The sequence below is a fragment of the Passer montanus genome, unplaced genomic scaffold (assembly GCF_014805655.1).
Source record: "Passer montanus isolate IOZ18808 unplaced genomic scaffold, ASM1480565v1 scaffold37, whole genome shotgun sequence".
Classification (NCBI taxonomy): Eukaryota; Metazoa; Chordata; class Aves; order Passeriformes; family Passeridae; genus Passer; species Passer montanus.
In genome coordinates, this window is record NW_024368485.1 from 4,232,227 (window position 1) to 4,249,974 (window position 17,748).

Here is a 17,748-nt window from a genome sequence, read left to right on the forward strand (position 1 = left end):
AAACCATTCCATGATTCCCAACAGGAATTGAAGGAATCACACCCCATTCCAGCCTCCATCATCCCACCATGCTCCAGCCTTTTGAGTTTTCCAGAAGAACCACTTCTTCCTCCTTCCATCCATGATTTTCACTTTATTCATGTACAGAGTCACACCAAACATGATATTCTTGCTAAGGCCATTTCCTTAAATAAGTTTTCCGAGTAGAGAGTGACGGAGGTGGGGCGGGAATACAGCGGGAGTGGCGGAATTGTCACCTGGGAACCGTCACAATTCACCATGGATACTGCAGAGGACATGCTGGAGCTACTCACACACAACTACCAGGTGTAGGGATGGAGTAACAGCCCTCCTGCTCCTCCTGTCCTACAACACTGACACAGGGAACGGCAACAGAACCGAAAAAACACCGGGAAAAGTGGAGCCTCCCAAGCTGTGCTTCCCCTCATCCCGGCTCCCACAGTGCTGGACGCCTGATAAAGCCATTCCTAAGGGTGGGAATGCATGAACTCTGTGTGCTTCCAAGCCTGGAGCTGGGAGATCCCCCCTGCTGCCTCCCAAGCCCGGGCTTTTCCATCTGGTTGGGATGTTTGGGATGAACACAAGGACCTGTGGGAAACAGAGATTGGGAAGGGTGGGAAAACACCAAACCAAGGAGAATTTGGCATGGATGGGGATTTTTGGTTTTTCAGAACTTTAGAGCCCAACGAGCCAAGCTCTGTCCAAAGCCCAACATTCCAACCTGACTTTTCCAGAGGAAAGAGGGGCTGGGGCTGCCTGGAGCCTCCAGAACAGCCCTTAATTACTGACTTCACTCTTCCCAAAGAGTGACAAATTGCACAAGCTCCTGACGCCTCCAACGCATCCTTGAAAAACCAGGCAGCTCAATCCTCTCTCCTTAACATGCCCACCAATTCCTGCAGGAATTTTTCAACTTTTCCCAAGCAAACTGTGCACCCCTGCCACCCGAATTCCAACAAGGCTCCTGTGGGATCAACACCTGCGTGCAGCCAAGGAGTTGAAATTTAGGAATTGTGCCCGGCACACGCAGAGGGTGAGGTACAAAAATAGATCCTTCCTCAGGTGGAATTATTTGGAAGTGGAGGGATGGGATGCACCACGAACTAAAGTGGAAAATCAATCCAAGAAAAGTGGAAACCAACCAGGACCTAGGGCTGGCACCGATCCTAGGCTCCTGGAATGCCTGTGGCGTGGTGGGAGTGTGCGGGATAGTCCCAATTCCCAAAGCCTCTGCCTAGCACCACTTCCAGACCCCCAAATCCAAGTGTATCCAACACTTGAGAACGGGAAAATGGGAACACAACGGGCTGGAAGCGCTTATTGGTACTGTGCTGGCCTGGATGGAATATTTACATGCTGGAATCAACAGAACAGCAGGAAAACCGGGAGCTGCGAGTGCAGGCACCGGGATGAGCGGGACCAAACCCGAGGAGGAGAAGGAGGAATTCCGCTCCAAGGGCTTCTCCCGCCTGGCATCCGCCCGGAGCGTCACCACAGAGCGGGGGCTAAAGAAACACAGTGAGCCATGGGAGTGGGAAGCGACGAAAGAAAGCGCGGGATTGGGTCGGGAATTCCCGAAAAGTCCTCGGCTGGAGGCGGGAAGGGCCCGCGGGCGTCACTTGAGGTCGCCGTCGCCCTCGCCCTGGATGGTTTTCTTGATGCGCAGCAGCATCGTGGTGAGCCACTGATCCAGCCGCGAGATGGAGTCGAATTCCTTCACCTGGCAGCGGCAAAAACGTGGATCAGGGAGCGGGAGGGAAAGGGAATGAGGCGGGAATGCGGCGGGGATGGGGAGGGGGGAGTGGCAGACATGGGCTCGTCCTGGGAATAAAGGGATGCGGAAAAGGAGAGAAAAGGGAGGGGGGAATGCAAAGAAGGATAATGAAGGGAAAGGGGGGAAAAAACAAGGGGAAAGGGAGGGGGAAATAAAGAAAAAGGGGAAACAAGGGCAAAGGTGAAACAAGGGCAAAAGCAAAACAAGGGGAAGGGGGAAAAATAGGGAAGGGTGGAAAAGGAGAAGAGAAGATAAAGGAAGAAGAGGAAAAGAGGAAGAGGAGAATGGGAAAGAACCAAGGGGAAAGGAGGGGAAAAACAAGGGGGGAGAAAACAAGAAAGAAAAATAAAACAAGAGAAAGGGGAAAAAACACAAGGGAAAAGTGGGGAAAAAACGAAGGAAAAAAAAGGGAAAGGAAAAAGGGGGGGAAAGGGGGAAAGGGAGGGGGAAATAAGGAAAAAGGGAAAAAAGGGGAAACAAGGACAAAGGTGAAACAAGGGCAAAGGCAAAACAAGGGGAAGAGGGGGAAAAAAGGGAAGGGAGGATAAAGGGGAAGAAGAGGAAAAGAGGAAGAGGAGAAAGGGAAAGAACCAAGGGGAAAGGGGGGGGGGAACAAGGGGAGAAAAAATAAGAGGGAAAAAAAACCAAGGACAAAGGGGGAAAAATGCAAGGGAAAGTGGGGGGGAAATGAAGGAAAAAAAGGGAAAGGAAAAAGACGAAGGGGAAAAAGGGAAAGGAAAAAGGGGGGGAAAGGAAAAAAGGGGGCTAGAAAGGAGGAAAGGAAAGCAAAAGGGGAGAGGGAAAAAGGAAAGGGAGTGAAAAGGAAGAAGGGAAAAAAAAAGGAAGGGAGGGGAAGAAAGGGAAAGCAGAGGAAAAAGAGGGAATGGAGAAAAAAATAAAAGGGAAAAGGCACAGGGCCACAGTCCAGAGAAAAATCTCTCCAAACTTAAACCGAGCTTTTTAAGCTCCTGTCAAACACCAAAGGAGCTGCAGCAAACCCAGGCAGGATGTGAACTCTCCAGGAAATCCCAGGAATGTTAAAGGAGGAAGCTGGGACCTTGCTGGAGCAGCTGTCCCTGGCCCCTCTCTGCAGGTTCCCCAATACTGAACAGGGCCCGGGCATCCCAAAAAAGAGAAGGAAGAAGCAGCATTCCCAAGTGCATCCGTGAGTACTCACAGCCTCGGTGTAGGCCTCGCTGTTCTGCTCCTCATGAGCTTCCAGCAGTTTCTGGGAAAACACCAGGAAAAATTAGGGAATGCTCTATTCCTGCACGTTCCCACTCCAGCATCTCATCCCAGGGAACAGAGACCATGAAAAGCACCCACCACAAACAGGGGTCTGGGCCAAACCCAGGGAAAAGTGAGGCTGATGTCCTTTAAAATGCTGGGATAAAGCAGAAAACCTCTGGAAAAGTGGGAAAAGCCCCTGGTTACTCACTTTCAATAGCTTGCATTCCCGGGAATCTGTGAAAGCCGGGAACATTTCTTCGTATTTCTCCAGCGCAAGCTGGAAGAGAGCAGAGTTCCATTCACACACTATTCCTGGTTTGTTTTTCCCAGCATTTGCCTTCCCATCCTCAAACTTGGGAAAGTATCCACCAAGAATCCAACGTGACAGTGGCAGATCAAGAATTCCAGCCACTGCAGAGGAGGGATCTGGGATTTTGGGGTAATAGCTGTGAGCCCACTGAGCTTCTCCCAGCTGGCCGAGGCTGGTGAGGAGGAGTTGGGAATTCTGGGATGACTGACCTTGGCATTCAGCTCATCCACGATGAAGTGGCACAGGGCAGCTTTGAAGAAATATTCTTTGGCGCTGTACTTGAGCAAAGGGTTATCCATCGTGTTTGTTCCCACCTGGACAAAAAAAAACATGGAAAAAAGGGGCAGGAAAGGAAAGCCTGGATTAAAATAATCCGTATTCCACCCTGAGCCACAAAGCTGGGAATAAAAGGCATGGAAAAAATGCCAAAAAGCTGTTGGGAAGCAGGGAGGTTTTGAACTCATCCCAAGGGAAGTCAGATCCCACCAGGCTGATCCTTGGTTGATGAGGAAATGGAAAAACAAATCCATTTGGGAAAAAGTTGCTCCAGGATTAACCCTCTGGAAGCACCAAGCAGCACTGTTGGTATTCCCAGGTAAATATCCAACAAAAGGCAGAGCTGATAAATGCGGGAGGGAATTTTCTCCCAAAGGGAGTTGTAAATATGTTCAAAGGGGAATTTTTATGGATTTCTCCCAACCTTTTCCTGAAAGCAATGAAAATCATGGATGTGGCACCTGGGGACACTCAGCCATGCCGGGGGGAACAAACAGTGGGACTCTGACCTCAGAGAGCTTTTCCAGCCTAAACAATTCCTTTTTCCTGGAAGCAATGAAAATCATGGATGTGGCACTTGTGGACACTCAGCCATGCCGGGGGAACAGTGGGACTCTGACCTCAGAGAGCTTTTCCAGCCTAAACAATTCCCTGATTCTGGCAGTTTTGCCAACCCCTGAGCCCTTTTCCTTGGGAAGAGGTGCTGTTCCCATGGGATTTAGCTCCTGACCTGCTCGTAGATCTCGATGGCTTTCTGGTACTGCTCCAGCTGTGCTGCATAGGCCGCCACCTTCAGCAGACACTTGTTGGCTGAGCTGCAACCACATCCCAGAAATCAGGCCCTGAATCCCAGGAATTCACCAGCCCACGCCCCAGCACCCCATCCCAGAGAGAGAAGCGGGAACCCACAGCTGGGATTTAGAGGAATTCTCTTGGAATAGCCCAAATTAGAAGTGTGCTGGTTGTGGGAGCGTCTGGGATTGATCCCTGTTCCAGGGATAGATCCCTGTTCCAGCCCTTCCCGCTGATCCCAAGGACTTGCCTGTTGGATTCCTCTCCCTTGTAGTAATCTGCAGCCTGCTCGTAGTGCGCGATGGCCTGGGGACAGAAATGTGGGATCAGTCATCCTGGGATAAAGCACCCCAGGGAACAGCACCAACGTTCAGGGACAGAGATGGGATGCAATGGAGCAGAGCCGAGGAGGAAAATCCTTGCCTGGAAAACAACCCCTCAATCCCATCCAGTTTTATCCTGCACAATTCCAGCAGGAGATCTGCAGTGGGATTCCTGCTCAGAGAGTTTGGAAGTGGGAACAAGGGAATCAGTGCTGACATGGGAACTAAAGTGACTAAAATGGCTCCATGACTACCCCAAAGAGCTTTTCCCATGGGAAACACTGAGGTGGATTCTCACTGGAGTGTTCAGCCAGTGCTGCTGGCACAGGACACACCAGAGACTTGGGATTGCTCCATGAAAGCCTCCAGGCTGGGAAAACCATTAACTCCAACTCAGGCTGGACTGAACCTACACCAGGAATTCTGGTGCTGGATGGGAGAAGGGAATTCTTGAGCTCAGGGCTAAGAAATCCCAGAATGGTTTGGGTCGGAAGGGACCTCAAAGGTGATCCCCTTCCACTGGGGGGAACAACTTCCACTATCCCAGGCTGCTCCAGCTTGGCCTTGGACACTTGCAGGGATGTGACAACCACAGGTTTTCTGGGAAAGCCGTGCCAGGGCCTCCAGTGACGTCACTGATGACGTCACCAAGGTCCCCTCACCTTCTCGATGTCCACCAGCTCGGCCTCGTAGATCTCGGCGATGGTGATGTGGTGCTTGGCAGCGATGGTGAAGCGGCCCTGGGGACGGGAGGGGGGCGGATGAGGCGCGGCGTTCCCGGGAAGCCGCGCGGCGTTCCCGGGAGCGGGGCCTTACCATGTCGGTGTAGATATCGATGGCTGCGTTTAAGCAGTTGATGGCCTCTGCAGCGTGTGTGAGAGACAACAGCGTCAGCCACGTCCCCATCCCAAACCCCAGCCGGCAGCTGCTCCAGGGAATAGCTACTACCTACAGAGGGGGCTCTGGAATGACCTCAGCCCCCCACCAATTCCCAAAGGGAACAAACACCAGGATGACCCAACCCCGAGTTTGCTGTCTGCATCTCCCAGTGGAGCAAACTTCAAGGGATCAACTCCAAAATGCTGCTGTTTTCCAGGGAATTTGGGAGTTTCACCACTCCAAAAGGGTGTCATCCACCCTGAGTTTGTTCCCATGTCTCCTGGGATAGTGCTGGTGGGAGGTGGGGGGTTTGCTTCCAGACCTAGCTAGGGAAAAGTGGATTGGAGACCTTCCCAAAAATCACAACCAGGTTGAAAGAACCCCAGATCCTTTATTCTCATCCCAACAAAGGCCAGGACTAGGGAAAGCCTTGGGAACACAGCAGGGCTCCTACTGCAACCCAGCCCGGTGACTGCCTGAAGCCATTCCTCAGGAAGCCATTCCCTAAAGCCAAGCCAAACCAGGATGGAAATCCCAACACCCTGCAGCATCCCAAACCCCAACAAACGCCAAGAGGAGACGCCAGGACAGCGCTGACCTCCTGCACCATCCCAAAGCAGCTCCTGGAAAAGCAGGAACGCAGCTGTGCCAGCGGTGAGCGTTTGGCCGGGAGCAGTCCCGCATCCCGCTGCCGGGTTCCGCCGCCTTACCTTGAGGATCCGCTTTTTTGTAGGCGTTCCCGGCGTCCACAAAGCTGGTGGCGGAGTCGTGCTTGCTCTGCAGCTGCATGTGCAGCTTGGCTGCCTGGCAAAAGGCATTTCCTGCCGCTGGAAAAGAGGGAATACCCATCCCGTGAATCCCGTGAGTGAGCGGGAATGCGCTGCTCCCGGGACCCGGGGAGACTCAGGGATGGGGGGCTTCCCAAGCAGGATCACCAGCTGGCATCTTAAAATTCCTCCAAGATCCTTCAGCTCACTCCCTTCGTCCACTCTCCCAGTATTTAAACAGGAATGGACACAGAGACCATTCCCCAAGGAATAATTCACAGGAAGACGCTTGGGTGCTCTGGGATGATCCATGCCCCCCAGATCCCAGGATTTGGACTCACCACTCCAGTTTTTGGCGATCTTGAACATGTTGGCAGCCCTGGTGTACATCTCACAGGCCTCCTCCACCCGGGTGTTGCCCCTGGAATGCAGCAGGAATGCTCCTGAGACGAGGCCGGGTGGGAGGGAACGTGGCTCCAGAGCCAAAATTGAGATTGGGAATTGGGAATCTCGGCCTCTCCAGGCCCTGTGAGGCTGATCCCACTCCCCATGTGAGAACACTGAAAGGGGAATGCTGGATTGGGGGGCTCTCCCGGAATTCCGAGATGCCAAAGGTCAGATTTTTGGTAAGGAAATGCTGATTTTTATGGAAACCCTGGAAAAAAACAAGGCTCTGTGGGGATCTCCTTGCTCTCCATAACTCCCTGACAGGATCCAGGTGGGATCAAGCTCTGCTCCCACAATAAAAAAAAAAAGGAATGCCAGAATCCTTAAGGTTGGAAAATCCCTCAAGCCCATGAATCCAGCATTCCAAAATCCATGTCCCCAAGTGCCACATCCACACTGCTCTTAAATCGCCCTCACAGCAGGGATTATTCCATTTTCTTTTCATCCCCTGGGAATTCTGGCACTTTTCTCCCCTCGCTCTCTCCCTCTGGCAGCCGAGCACGGTCAGTTTGGAAGCACAAGTGGGATTTTTGGATCCCTCCCTGCCCTTGGAAGGCACCTCTGGCACGAGCCAAAGCCAATGGAAGTGGCACCGAGGAATGCTACACTCGGAGAGGCCTCTGGAACAGGGCAGGCCCAGCCTTTTAATCCCAAAAAATTAGAAATAAAGGGATAACAGATTTGTGCAAGGTGATGGAGCAATTCCAGGAAGAGCCCAAGTGGGAAGAAGGCATTTGGCCGGCGCTGGAAAACCTGGGCATCCCGTTTGCAGGGAAGGTGCCAAGAGCAGAGTCACCCCCACCCCCCCACCTTTCCTTCCTCTTTTTTTCCCTCCATCTGTTTTTAGCCCTGAAAATTAAAAATTCCTCTCTCGAAATCTCTGCCTGTTCCCTCCAAGGATTTTCAGGAATTTGCCACCCGGATTACGCTCCTGGAGCAGGCCCTGACTGATTAATCTGCCCGAGGCCAGAGAGGAAATTTCTATTTAAAACTTGTGGATTTTAGGGCGGCCACAGCCGATTTTTCCGGGCTGATGGATAAAAACCTCCCGGCCTTCACAGAGCATCGCTCCGGGAATGTTCTTTCCTTAAGAACCTGAAGAAAAGCAGCGCTGAGAAGGCCAGACCAGCCCGTGTCCAGGCGCTCCCCCAGGAACAGCGAGCCTGGAGCAGCCAGGCCCAGGGAAAAGGACGCTCTGCCATTTTCTGGGATAACAGGGCCGCAGCCCAGGGTGCCCGTGTTCCCTGGGATTCCGGGAGAGCCCATCCGTGCCAGGGCGAATCCCGGGAGATGATTCCCCCCGGGATGAGGCCGGGACGAGCGAGGGGAGGGGACAGGAGCCGCAGAGGCCGAGCCGTGGATGGCCAGGAGGGGCAGCTCCAGGGAATCCGGGCTTGGATCGGCATGGGAGCGCTCCCCTGGCACGGATAAGGAAGACTCTCACCCACACTGGGGGCAGGATTAGGAAAAAGAGGGAAGAGATCGGCAAGGGGAGGATGGAGGGGATGGGAAAGGGGGGCAGGAAACAGGGAAGGGGGCGGATGTGGGAGATGGGGAAGGATGGGATGCAGGAGATGGGAGGGGGACCAGGGGGGTGACTCAGGAGCTGGGAAGGTGGGAAGGGGGGGATGCGGGAGGTGGGAAGGGGGGGATGCGGGGCCGCTCACCCGAAGAGCCCCCGCAGGAAGGAGTGCGAGCCCTTGACCCGCTTCTCGGCCTCCGCCATCAGCTGCACGGCCTCCCGCTCCTTGCCGGCGCTGTCCATCGCTCCCGCTTTTCCTGCTCTCCTTCCTCCTTCCTCCTCCTCCTCCTCCGCCGCGGCAGCGGGAGCGCGCCGGGCGCGTGCGCGGGGCGGGATGCGGGATCCGGGATCCGGCGGGGATCGGGATGAGCGGCTCCTCCCGGCGGCCGGGACCCGCGCAGCCGCGGCCCTCTGGGTGCTCCCAAAAGTGGGATTCCTTCGGGAGCCAGCTCAAAAGACGGCTCTGGGAATGGGAGCGGGATCAGTCCTTGTCCTGAAGGTTGTTTATGTCACTCTGCGAGTTTCCAGGGAATTCCCTGGCCTGTAACGCAGGCGAGCTGAAGCTCAGATTCCCGGGGGATAGGCTACACTCTCCTGGGAATATTCCACACTAAGGATAATCAGAGGGGTCACCTGTGTCCTGCCCCCGTTACATGAGCGCACATTTGAGTTGTTCACAAACGCCCCTGGAAGGAGCGAGCCCTGCACGGGGAAAACTGGGATGTTCCTGCCTGATCCCTCCCCTGCGCACCTGGGCCGAGGCAATCCCATAACCCTGAACCCGCCGAACTACAACTCCCGGCGTGCCCTGCGGCCGGCGCGCGGCGTGACGCCATCGCCCCGCGCCCCTTATCTCCATGGCGACGCTGGCGCATCCCGGCGTCGCTCCCATGGGAACGTCCCGCATGGCGTCCCGGGAACCGCGGGAACCGGGGAGGAAAGACCTCGCGTTCCCCCCGGCTCGCTGTCCCGAATCCCTCCCCGTGAGGGAATGCCGGCTCTGCAGGGCCGGGAACTCCCTGTGATGATCCCCCGGGGAAGGAGATCCCGGCTCCGGTGTCCCAGGAATTCCAGGTGAGTGACCTGGTTTCAGGGCTGGGCGAAATTAAAGCCGGGAGCGTTTCCCAAGCGAGGAGCTGCCATCCCCATCCAAGCTCGCTGGGAAAACCGGGAGGCTCCACACTGGATCCCAATTAACCCCAAGGGTTTTCCCTTTTCCAGGCAGGACAACATGGAGCCTTTTTCTCTCTCCGAGCTCGGGCTCCCAACAGAAAACAAAGCTATCCAGGGAATTCTCTGCCCCATGGCTGTGGAGCTCTGCCACCTCCTCCTCGCCCTGGAACGGGAAGATGGGATTTGTCCGGCCTTTCCCACTTTGGGGGAAAAGGCAGGAAAATTAGCCAAAGCTATGGAAGAGCTCGCTGCTGTGGCAAGGAGGTGAGGTGGATGGGAGTGGTGGCAGGGAGCCTGCATCCCCCTGGAGAGGGGGGATTGGGAGTGGGGAAGAGACAGGAGTGCTGAGCCCAGTGCTTCCATTCCAGGCTGTCCGAGGATTCCGGCGAGGAAGGGAGCATGGAGAAGTGTCCCGTGGGTGAATCCCTGCTCCAGGCTGGGAGGGACGTGCTGCTGGCAGCATTCCAGCTCCAGGAGCATCCGGCCAGCCCTCGGCACCGACAGCACCTGGCAGCGGCCGCCAGGAGGGCTCTGCTGGAGACAGCAAAGGTGAGGGGACACTGGGAAGGACCATGGAGCAAACCACACCTCCTCCCCTCCCGGGATGGAACGGGAGTGGGAATTCCTGACCTGAGCGGCTTTTCTGCCTTCTTTCCTGGTTAGATCCTTCAGCTGGAAGAGGCTGCAGGGATGAGGAGGATCACTGGCGCTGCCAGCTGGCTCCTGGAATGCCTGAGCGTGCTGCGGGATGCCCGGGACACTGCAGGGCTGCTGGCTGCATTCCAGGCCTTTTCCGAGGCCGTGCTCCTGCTGAGCCGCCTAACGGCCAAGCGCCTCCAGGAACTCGGGGATTGTCCCAGGGGGAAGAGCTTGGCCCAGGCCCTGCAGCTGCTCCACGAGTGCCTCTCACTCATCCCCACAGCCCTGACACATTCCAGGGACAGCCAAGCTGGCCTCTCCCAGGATTCTGTTTTCCAGCTGACGGAGAGGACCATCAGGGAGCTCCTCTCGCTGCTCATGGAGCCACAGGACAGGAGTGGGATCTTCTCCCAGCAGGTGAGCAGGCTCCAGGCTCTCCTCTCCCACCCTGACCCCCTGCGCCTCTCCGAGGGCGGGTTCAGCTCCCACTTGGAAGCAATCATTCTCCACGGAATGCTGCTGGCAGAGTCATCCAGGCTGGATCTGCAGCTGGAGCTGCTGGAACGTTGCTGGGCCCTGCTGCAGCTGAGGAGGAGCATCTGCAGCCACACGAGCCAGGGAGAGCAGGGACTGCAGCGGGAATGTCACAGCTTGAGGGAGGAGCTGGAAAAGCTGGACCGGGCAGCGCTCAGGGCCACGCTGTGCCAAATCCTGGATGGATTCTTCGAGGAGAAGGAGCCCCTGAGGGAGCTGGTTGAAGGTGCCCTTAGCCTTGCCCATTCAGGGTGCTGTCCAGCAGGAGCAGGAGGAATCCTAAGGAAGCTCCAGCCCCTCATTGCCGCCTTCTTCGCTCAGGCCCAGCGGAAACTCCGAGCGGCCGATCTGCTCCTGGCCAGGTGTGCCAAGGCCCAAACTGCCAGGGAAATCCGGGAAGGCATGGAGCACCTGCGGAGCCTCCTGGCCAGCCTACCTTCCCTGCTCATGGAAACAAGTGGGAACACCATGGAGCAGCTCCAGGCCCTGTGCTGTGCCTGGGCCAGAGCCACCAACAGCCTCCTGGGCTGCTTTGAGGAGACCATCGGCATGAGGGAATTCCTTGAGTTATCCATCCTGGAGCTGGCCAAGCAAAAGGAATGGTGTGAAGCAGCACTGGAATGCTGGGATCCCGAGGGATTCTCCTGGCACACCGCTCGCCTCATGGGCTGGGCACGCTGGGTGGTCAGAGCCTCCACCCGGCACGTGGACAGGACCACGGATCCCATCTTCAGGAATGGTTTGCTGGTGTGGGTGGAGCAGTTGGCCAAATCCATCCTGGAGCTGGGAGAAGTCACGGCCCTCATTCCAGGAAGGTTTTCCTGCCTCCAAAGCCGGGATGCCTTTTCCCAGGCAGTGAGCTCCCTGGTGGACTCTGCTCTCCGTGTCCAAGCCGGGCTGGACGGGTCCAACCACCCGGAGATCCTCAGCCCGCTCCGGGAGCGAGTGCGGAGCACCAAGGTGGAAAAGGGGCTGGAGCTCAGCCCGTCCCACGCTGGGACACAAACCAGTAGGGATGAGGCAGCATTCCAAGGAGATACCCAAAGTCATCCATCTCCACCACCAGCTAACTTCCACCAGGATCCATGGAAAGGGGATACACACCCAGTCATCACAGCTCTGCTGGGAGCATCCCGAGCCGGTGACATGGACACTGTCCGTGCTGCTTGCTCCGTCCTGCTGGAGCTCTCCCATGGCTATGTGGAAGCAGCACGGGAAGCGCTGCCTGTGGCTGAACCCCCCCAGCTCCAGGTGCTGGAGCAGCACTGGGATATCAAGGCACTCACCCCAAGGATCATCAGCCTGGCCACAGAAATGATCCCCGGGCAGCTCCCTGCTCCAGGCAGGCTTCTCCCAGTGGCACTCAGGCTCTCGGGGAGGATCCAGGAGACTCGGGAGTGCCTGGCAGCTGTGGCAGGCTCTTGGAATGGTCTGGCCCAGCAAGTGCTTGGATTTATCCTGTCAGGTGACTTTCCAAGAGGGAAGCAGGCTTTGGATGAGACCCTGCTGGGTTTAGCAGGAGCAGTGCAGGTGGCAGGAGACATTGCAAGCACAGCCTGCAGTAGGGAAAATCCCAATCCCTCTCACATCCAGGAGAGCTTTCTGCAGCTCCAAGCCAAGTTTTCCCGTGCTCAGCTGAACACCAAAGGGTTCCTGGAGAAGGCAGTGTCCTTCAGGGAATCCTGTGGGATGGAAAAGGCCATCCTGGAGCTGCATGGTGTCCGGTGGGCCATTGGCATGTGTGTCCTCCTGGATGCCATGGATCAGTTTGTGGGCAGGGATGTCCTGTTCCTGAGGGAGCTGAGCAGAGCTGTGAAGAACAAGGTTGGCCCACGGAGCCTCCTGGCTGCTGTGGCTGAGAATTCCCTCAGGCTGCAGGAGGCTGCCCGGCTCTCCTACTTATCCTGCCCTGGAGACCAGGGTGCCAGAGAAATCCTGGTGCTCCGGGAGGAGATCCAGGTGCTCATGGAAGCGCTGCTGGATGTGTCCAACACCCTCCTGCTCTCCCCACTGCCTACTGCCAGCTTGGCCATCCGCTTCGAGCTCCTGCAGAGGGACGTGGCCCTCAGGGCCAAGGCTTTGTTGCTCCACATGGAAAAGGTCAACATGGAACAGCTGCAGCTCATCCAAGATGTGGTTGGAGCAGCTCTGTCCAACCTCACCCGAGAGGAGAGGGAGAGGAGCAAAGAAGGTTTTGAGGAGAAGGCAAATCAGCTCATGGCTGATGTCCAGAGGGTCAGAAACACCCTCCAGGGTGCTCTGGAGGCCGGTGCTCCACTTCCATCGCAGCCTGACCTGCTGTCCATGGCTGACCACCTCCTGCTCCTCACGGCTGACGTGGTGGGAAGCGCCCGGCGGCACTTCCAGAGCCACCAGGACCCTGGGGATCCCTGCCAGGACCCTGGGGATCCCCACCTGGAGGGCATGGCATGGTACTGGTCGGCCAAGGCACACTACCTTGTCACACAGCTCTGGGATATCCATGGAATTGACAGGGACATCCTGCGGTGCCTCACAGAATGCCTGCAGCGGGAACGCTGCCCAGGATCACCCAGCAGCACAGCTGGACCCTCCCCAGCCCCAGAGCCTGCTGAGGCAGCAGGAATTTATCCGTGCAGGAGCAGAGGAGCAAGTGAAGCCCTGCAGGAAGTGTGTGAACTGGTACGGGAGCTCTTTTCCCTGGCAGGGTGTTGGTCAGGGCTGTCCATCATTCCTGGTGCTCCCAGCCTGGAGCAGGAATGTGAGGGATGCTGGCAGGGCCTCTGGAGGTCAGCAGGCTGACCCTGGGCCACTCAGGCAGCTCAGGTTGCTGGCAGCCCTGGATTCCTGGATATCCGATCGGCCAGGCTCTCCTACATCCATCCCAATCCACCATTTCAGAGGCAGAGGGGCTGTAGCACTCTCCCTCACCTCCACACATTCCCTCTGGGAACACCAGCAACTCCATTCCCATGGGTGTCAGGAGCTGGGAAAGGCTTTGGCACAGACCCAGGTCCCTCAGCAAAGAGCTCTAATTGTGCTGGGAATTAATTGCAAACTGTCAGCTTGCAGGACACCCCACTCCATTTTGAGATGGCTCCAAGGTCTTTGGATTTAGGGAGAAAGGCTGGTGGGAAGGTGGAGTGGACCCAGAGGGGGGTGGGCAGCTCTCCCACCAGCTTTACTCACCACAATCTCCTTCAGAAACACCCAGGTGGAGGAGACCACTCGGCATCGCTGTGTCCACACATTCCAGGTTTGGAATCTGCTCCATTACTGTCTCGACAGCACCAGGATGGCCCTTCCAGCATCTCCCCTGCAAAGCAGGAGAGAGGAAACTGTGACAAGTGGCAAGGTGGCCCCAGCAAGGTGTCCCAGGTGACCCAGGACATGGCCACGAGGATGCTCCACATGGCTCAGTTCCTGAGGAGGAAGGGCCCCATTGCGGTAGGCAGCATTTCATCCCTCTAGTTTTCCCTTAGGATCACAGCAACTCCATCCCAAATCCCGGTGTCTCCCAGCTCTTGGGAGAGTGGCACCAGCTCTATTTATGCAAAATACTCCCAATTCCTTCCTCCTGGTTGGATGTGAGCTTGGCATCCTGTCCTTTCGTCAGGATGTATCTGAGCCTCCTGGACCTTCCCTGTCCTGCAGGAAAAGCTTTTTTTTTCCTTCTCTCCCCAGTCCCATTGATTTTTATCCCGTTCCAGAGCAAGGAGCAGTTTGTTGCCTGTGCCAGACAAATGGTTTCCGACGGGCAGGTGGTTGTTAAATTTGGGAACATCCTCGCCAAGCACTGCCTGGACCAGAGATGCTCCATGGAGCTGCTCCGTGCCACTGAGCACACCCAATCCATCAGCAGCCAGCTCGGCATCGTGGCCAGGTGAGCTGCCAGCAGCTGGATCACCTCTCCCAAGGGATGGATTCCTTTCTCCAAGGAATGTGGGTGGTGGTCCCCAGAGGTCCTAGGGGAGGTGGGTATTGTCCAAGAATTGAAGAACAATTTGGAAGCCTCCCTTCCCTCCATGGTGCTCCGATGGTGCAGGGGATAAGCTGGGATTGGAATAACACTGTCAGGATATCCAATGTCCTTCCAATAAAATCCTTTGGAATGTCTTTGAAGGGTGAAAGCAGTGACTGGAGAGAGCAGGGGCTCCTCTGAGCTGCTGCTCAGCAACGTGCAGAACCTCATTCAAGCAGTCCAGCATGTCCTGAGGGCGGCCGAGGCGGCGTGTGTCAAAGTGAGTCCACCATGGAATCAATCCTGGAGTTACCTGGGTGGGAAGGGTTGCTCCAAGCCCCATCCAACCTGGCTTTGAGCAGTTCCGGGGATGGGCAGCCACAGCTTCTCTGTGACAGGGCAATTCCATGCTGTGGGAGTTTCTCATCCAGGTCTTTCTATGGGAGCTGGGATCTGGCTGCTGTGGGACTCCAGCTGGAGCAGATATTCCTCCTGGAATACTTTCATTTGTGCTTGTCTCGTGTCCAAAGCCCACCCTGCATCATCCCAGGCACTGGCTGTCCTTGAAGTCACATTTACCTGGTCCATTCCTCACTTAATTTTTGGATCATAGAGCACCTTTATTTGGAATTAGTCCATGCTGTCCTCTTTATTCCCAAAAGCCAAATTCCCAAGAGTTTCCCATGCAGCTGCCATCTACAGCCACCTGGCCTGACTGTAAATTCTGCGGGAGATTTTTCCTGAAAATAACTGGAAAACAAGTGCAAACACCACCAGCCTCTCCCTAAGGCAGCATTTCCATCTGAACCCCTTCCTCCTCTATAATCCTACTGCTTTTCCTGGGATCAGCATCTCTTTTTGAAGGAAACACAGATTTTTTAGAATGCCATTTGCTGAACAGTCAGCCCCAAGGGTGACAAAGCTCCTCCTGTGCTTAATTAAACTTAGCACTTCCTCTATTTGCCCATTTTTCACTTTGCTGATACTGAATTAATTAATTAATGAATTTTGACTACCTAGATCCCAAAGTCCTTTATGACCTGGAAATTTCCCTTTGGAAAATTTCCTGCCTATCAACAAACTGCCCTCCTTTCCTCTCCCTGTAAGAAGCTTTTGAAGCATTCTTAAACATTTTGAAGAATTAAGAAGTAGCGATGCCGTGTGGATCACACACACATTGGCACATCCAGACTTTTCCATAATTTAGGATGCACAGGGATATATTAAACCAATTCCTTCATCCAACAGGGTTTGGGACAACCTCCAGCAGACCCTGAAGAAGAAGAAGTTGCTGCTTTCTGCCAGCAGTGGAGGAAAAACCTGACACAGCACAGAGCCAAGGAGGCTTTAAATTCCGACCGGGATGAATTAGGGCTCCGGAAAACTCGAGGGGCAAAGGCTGAGCCCACCCTGATGTCTGTGGTACAAGAGCAACCCCCTCAGAGCAGGAATATCCCAAAGCATCCCCATCCTAGGAAAGGACATACAGTTATGGACAGACATCTGTAAATCCAGAGGGGCTCCTCGTCCCAGTGCCGCTGGAAGCAGAGGAGGAATACTTTCAGTGTGAAGGATTCATGCTGGAGTTTTTCATTGTGGCAGGAAAATCTTGGAACCAGCTCCGTGGGGAGGCCAGGAATCTTCTGGTGAGTGTTTTACCCCCAGGTGGTGAGATGGGATGGAAGGGGCTCTGGAGAACCCTGATCAGTGGGAGGTGTCAGAGGTATCCCTGCCCATGGCAGGGGGTGGAATGGGATGAGTTTAAGGTCCCTTCCCACCCAAACTATTCCAGGATTCTGTGATCCAGAGATGCTCAGGCTTTGTGCCATCTTTCAGCTTTCCCTCCTTCGCACATCCAGGGATACAGCAGTGGGGAGTGTTTTGTCTCACCTGCTGCCCCTGAGCCTGCAGATTTCTTCCCAAAATCCCACTCAGCACCAGGATTCTCTCCTATCCAGAGTAAACATTCAGTCCCCAAGATCACCTACCTCACTTACAGAGTATCCTAGACTGGGGACACTGCTGCTCCTGTATCCTGGCTCTCCACATCCATCCTTCCCAGCCTCAGGATCATGAGCTGTCCCACAGAAACACTGGACCATGCTGGAATTCTGCAGGAGAGGTGGAAGGGAGCCTCCCCTGTGGAATACACAATCCAACACCACAGCAGATCACAACTGGCACCATGGTGGCTGCAGCCCATTCCAGCCCACCTTGGTGTCCCACCTGCATCCCAACCACCTTCCCCAGACCAGGAATTCCATTACGTGCGTGGCAGCAAGGAATCTCCTCTGTATTCCAAGAAAAAGCAGGAGCAGGCACACTGCAGAGTCTCGGAAGCCATCTGCAATGGATAAAGCAGGGGAGGGAAGGACAAAGGCAGGAAGGAAACACACATGGAGACAACAGGCTGTGAGGGCTCACAGACCTTTGTATCCATGCCCTATTTCCATGCTATTTTTCCCTGCTGGCTTGCTTTTTGAGGAAAGCCTGACCAGCCACACCAGTGAGTAGATGAAGAAGTAACAGATTACTAATAAAGGACTAATGGGTTACTCCAAAATAACAACCCAGGTTCCATGTCTATTCTCTACTTTTGCTACACAAAAAAAAAAGCATAAAATTAATGGAATTCCCACTCTGGCAAATCAGGAAGGCAAACTGGAACCACGGATGCCTTCAGAGATGCCTCCTCTGCTGTGCAGGAATCACAGGCTTCCCTTGGCTCATCCATGCAAGGCAAAACCTCAGAATTCAGGATAAACAACTCTGCTGTCCCATTGGAAACACCACTTGGCAAACAAACTGAAGGAAAAGGTCCATGACAATCACTTGGCCAAGGGAAAAACAAGAGGAAAAGGTCCACCAAGGAAGAGACTTAAAGCAGAGAAACCTTCCAAAGGAGTGGGAAGCAGATGATTGATGGAGTGGCCGGCACATTTTTATTGGAAAAGCAGCTGGCTAGGAATGACTGCACTTCCTCTGCAGAAAAAGCAGCCCCAGGAGGTCTGGAGGAGAGTTGTGCTCTCCCATGCAAAACCTGGGGAATTCAAGACATGCAGGATGTTCCATGATGGAAAATGGCAACTCTCTCCATGAGACCTTGGGATCAGGTACAAGG

General features: G+C 55.1%; 2 protein-coding genes across 4 annotated transcripts; one reads left to right on the forward strand and one right to left on the reverse strand.

Annotated features, from left to right (window-relative positions):
• Window positions 1–113: 113 nt before the first annotated feature.
• Window positions 114–8,718, reverse strand: NAPB (NSF attachment protein beta). Its single transcript, XM_039716898.1, has 11 exons — window positions 8,487–8,718; window positions 6,714–6,793; window positions 6,316–6,432; window positions 5,543–5,589; window positions 5,389–5,466; window positions 4,654–4,709; window positions 4,342–4,426; window positions 3,545–3,649; window positions 3,234–3,302; window positions 2,973–3,023; window positions 114–1,741 (listed from the first exon to the last, which is right to left on the reverse strand). Exons 1-11 carry the CDS (start codon window positions 8,582–8,584, stop codon window positions 1,637–1,639), a joined length of 891 nt encoding a protein of 296 aa, XP_039572832.1. The 5' UTR covers window positions 8,585–8,718; the 3' UTR covers window positions 114–1,636.
• A 313-nt stretch (window positions 8,719–9,031) lies between these two features.
• Window positions 9,032–17,689, forward strand: LOC120505927. 3 transcript variants are annotated; one of them, XM_039716876.1, is made up of 8 exons: window positions 9,032–9,415; window positions 9,563–9,778; window positions 9,883–10,063; window positions 10,178–13,348; window positions 13,871–14,113; window positions 14,377–14,549; window positions 14,790–14,907; window positions 15,876–17,689. In XM_039716876.1, exons 1-8 carry the CDS (start codon window positions 9,063–9,065, stop codon window positions 16,134–16,136), a joined length of 4,716 nt encoding a protein of 1,571 aa, XP_039572810.1. In that variant the 5' UTR covers window positions 9,032–9,062; the 3' UTR covers window positions 16,137–17,689. The 3 variants fall into 3 exon arrangements, 2 of the variants coding, with proteins under 2 accessions (XP_039572810.1, XP_039572811.1); XR_005628375.1 differs by lacking the exons at window positions 14,790–14,907; window positions 15,876–17,689 and having other exon boundaries at window positions 13,923–14,113; window positions 14,377–14,514; XM_039716877.1 differs by lacking the exons at window positions 14,377–14,549; window positions 14,790–14,907; window positions 15,876–17,689 and having other exon boundaries at window positions 13,923–14,329.
• Window positions 17,690–17,748: the final 59 nt, after the last annotated feature.

Excerpts from the sequence above, each read along its gene's own strand:
- NAPB (XM_039716898.1), bottom strand. The coding sequence starts at position 8,584 with ATGGACAGCGCCGGCAAGGAGCGGGAGGCCGTGCAGCTGATGGCGGAG. Across the intron at positions 6,433-6,713 it reads GATCGCCAAAAACTGGAGTG|CGGCAGGAAATGCCTTTTGC; the intron begins GTGAGTCCAAAT and ends CCTCTTTTCCAG. Across the intron at positions 3,650-4,341 it reads CCATCGAGATCTACGAGCAG|GTGGGAACAAACACGATGGA; the intron begins GTCAGGAGCTAA and ends TTTTTTGTCCAG.
- LOC120505927 (XM_039716876.1), top strand. The coding sequence starts at position 9,063 with ATGTTCCTGCCTGATCCCTCCCCTGCGCACCTGGGCCGAGGCAATCCC. Across the intron at positions 9,779-9,882 it reads CTCGCTGCTGTGGCAAGGAG|GCTGTCCGAGGATTCCGGCG; the intron begins GTGAGGTGGATG and ends CTTCCATTCCAG. Across the intron at positions 14,550-14,789 it reads CAGCTCGGCATCGTGGCCAG|GGTGAAAGCAGTGACTGGAG; the intron begins GTGAGCTGCCAG and ends ATGTCTTTGAAG.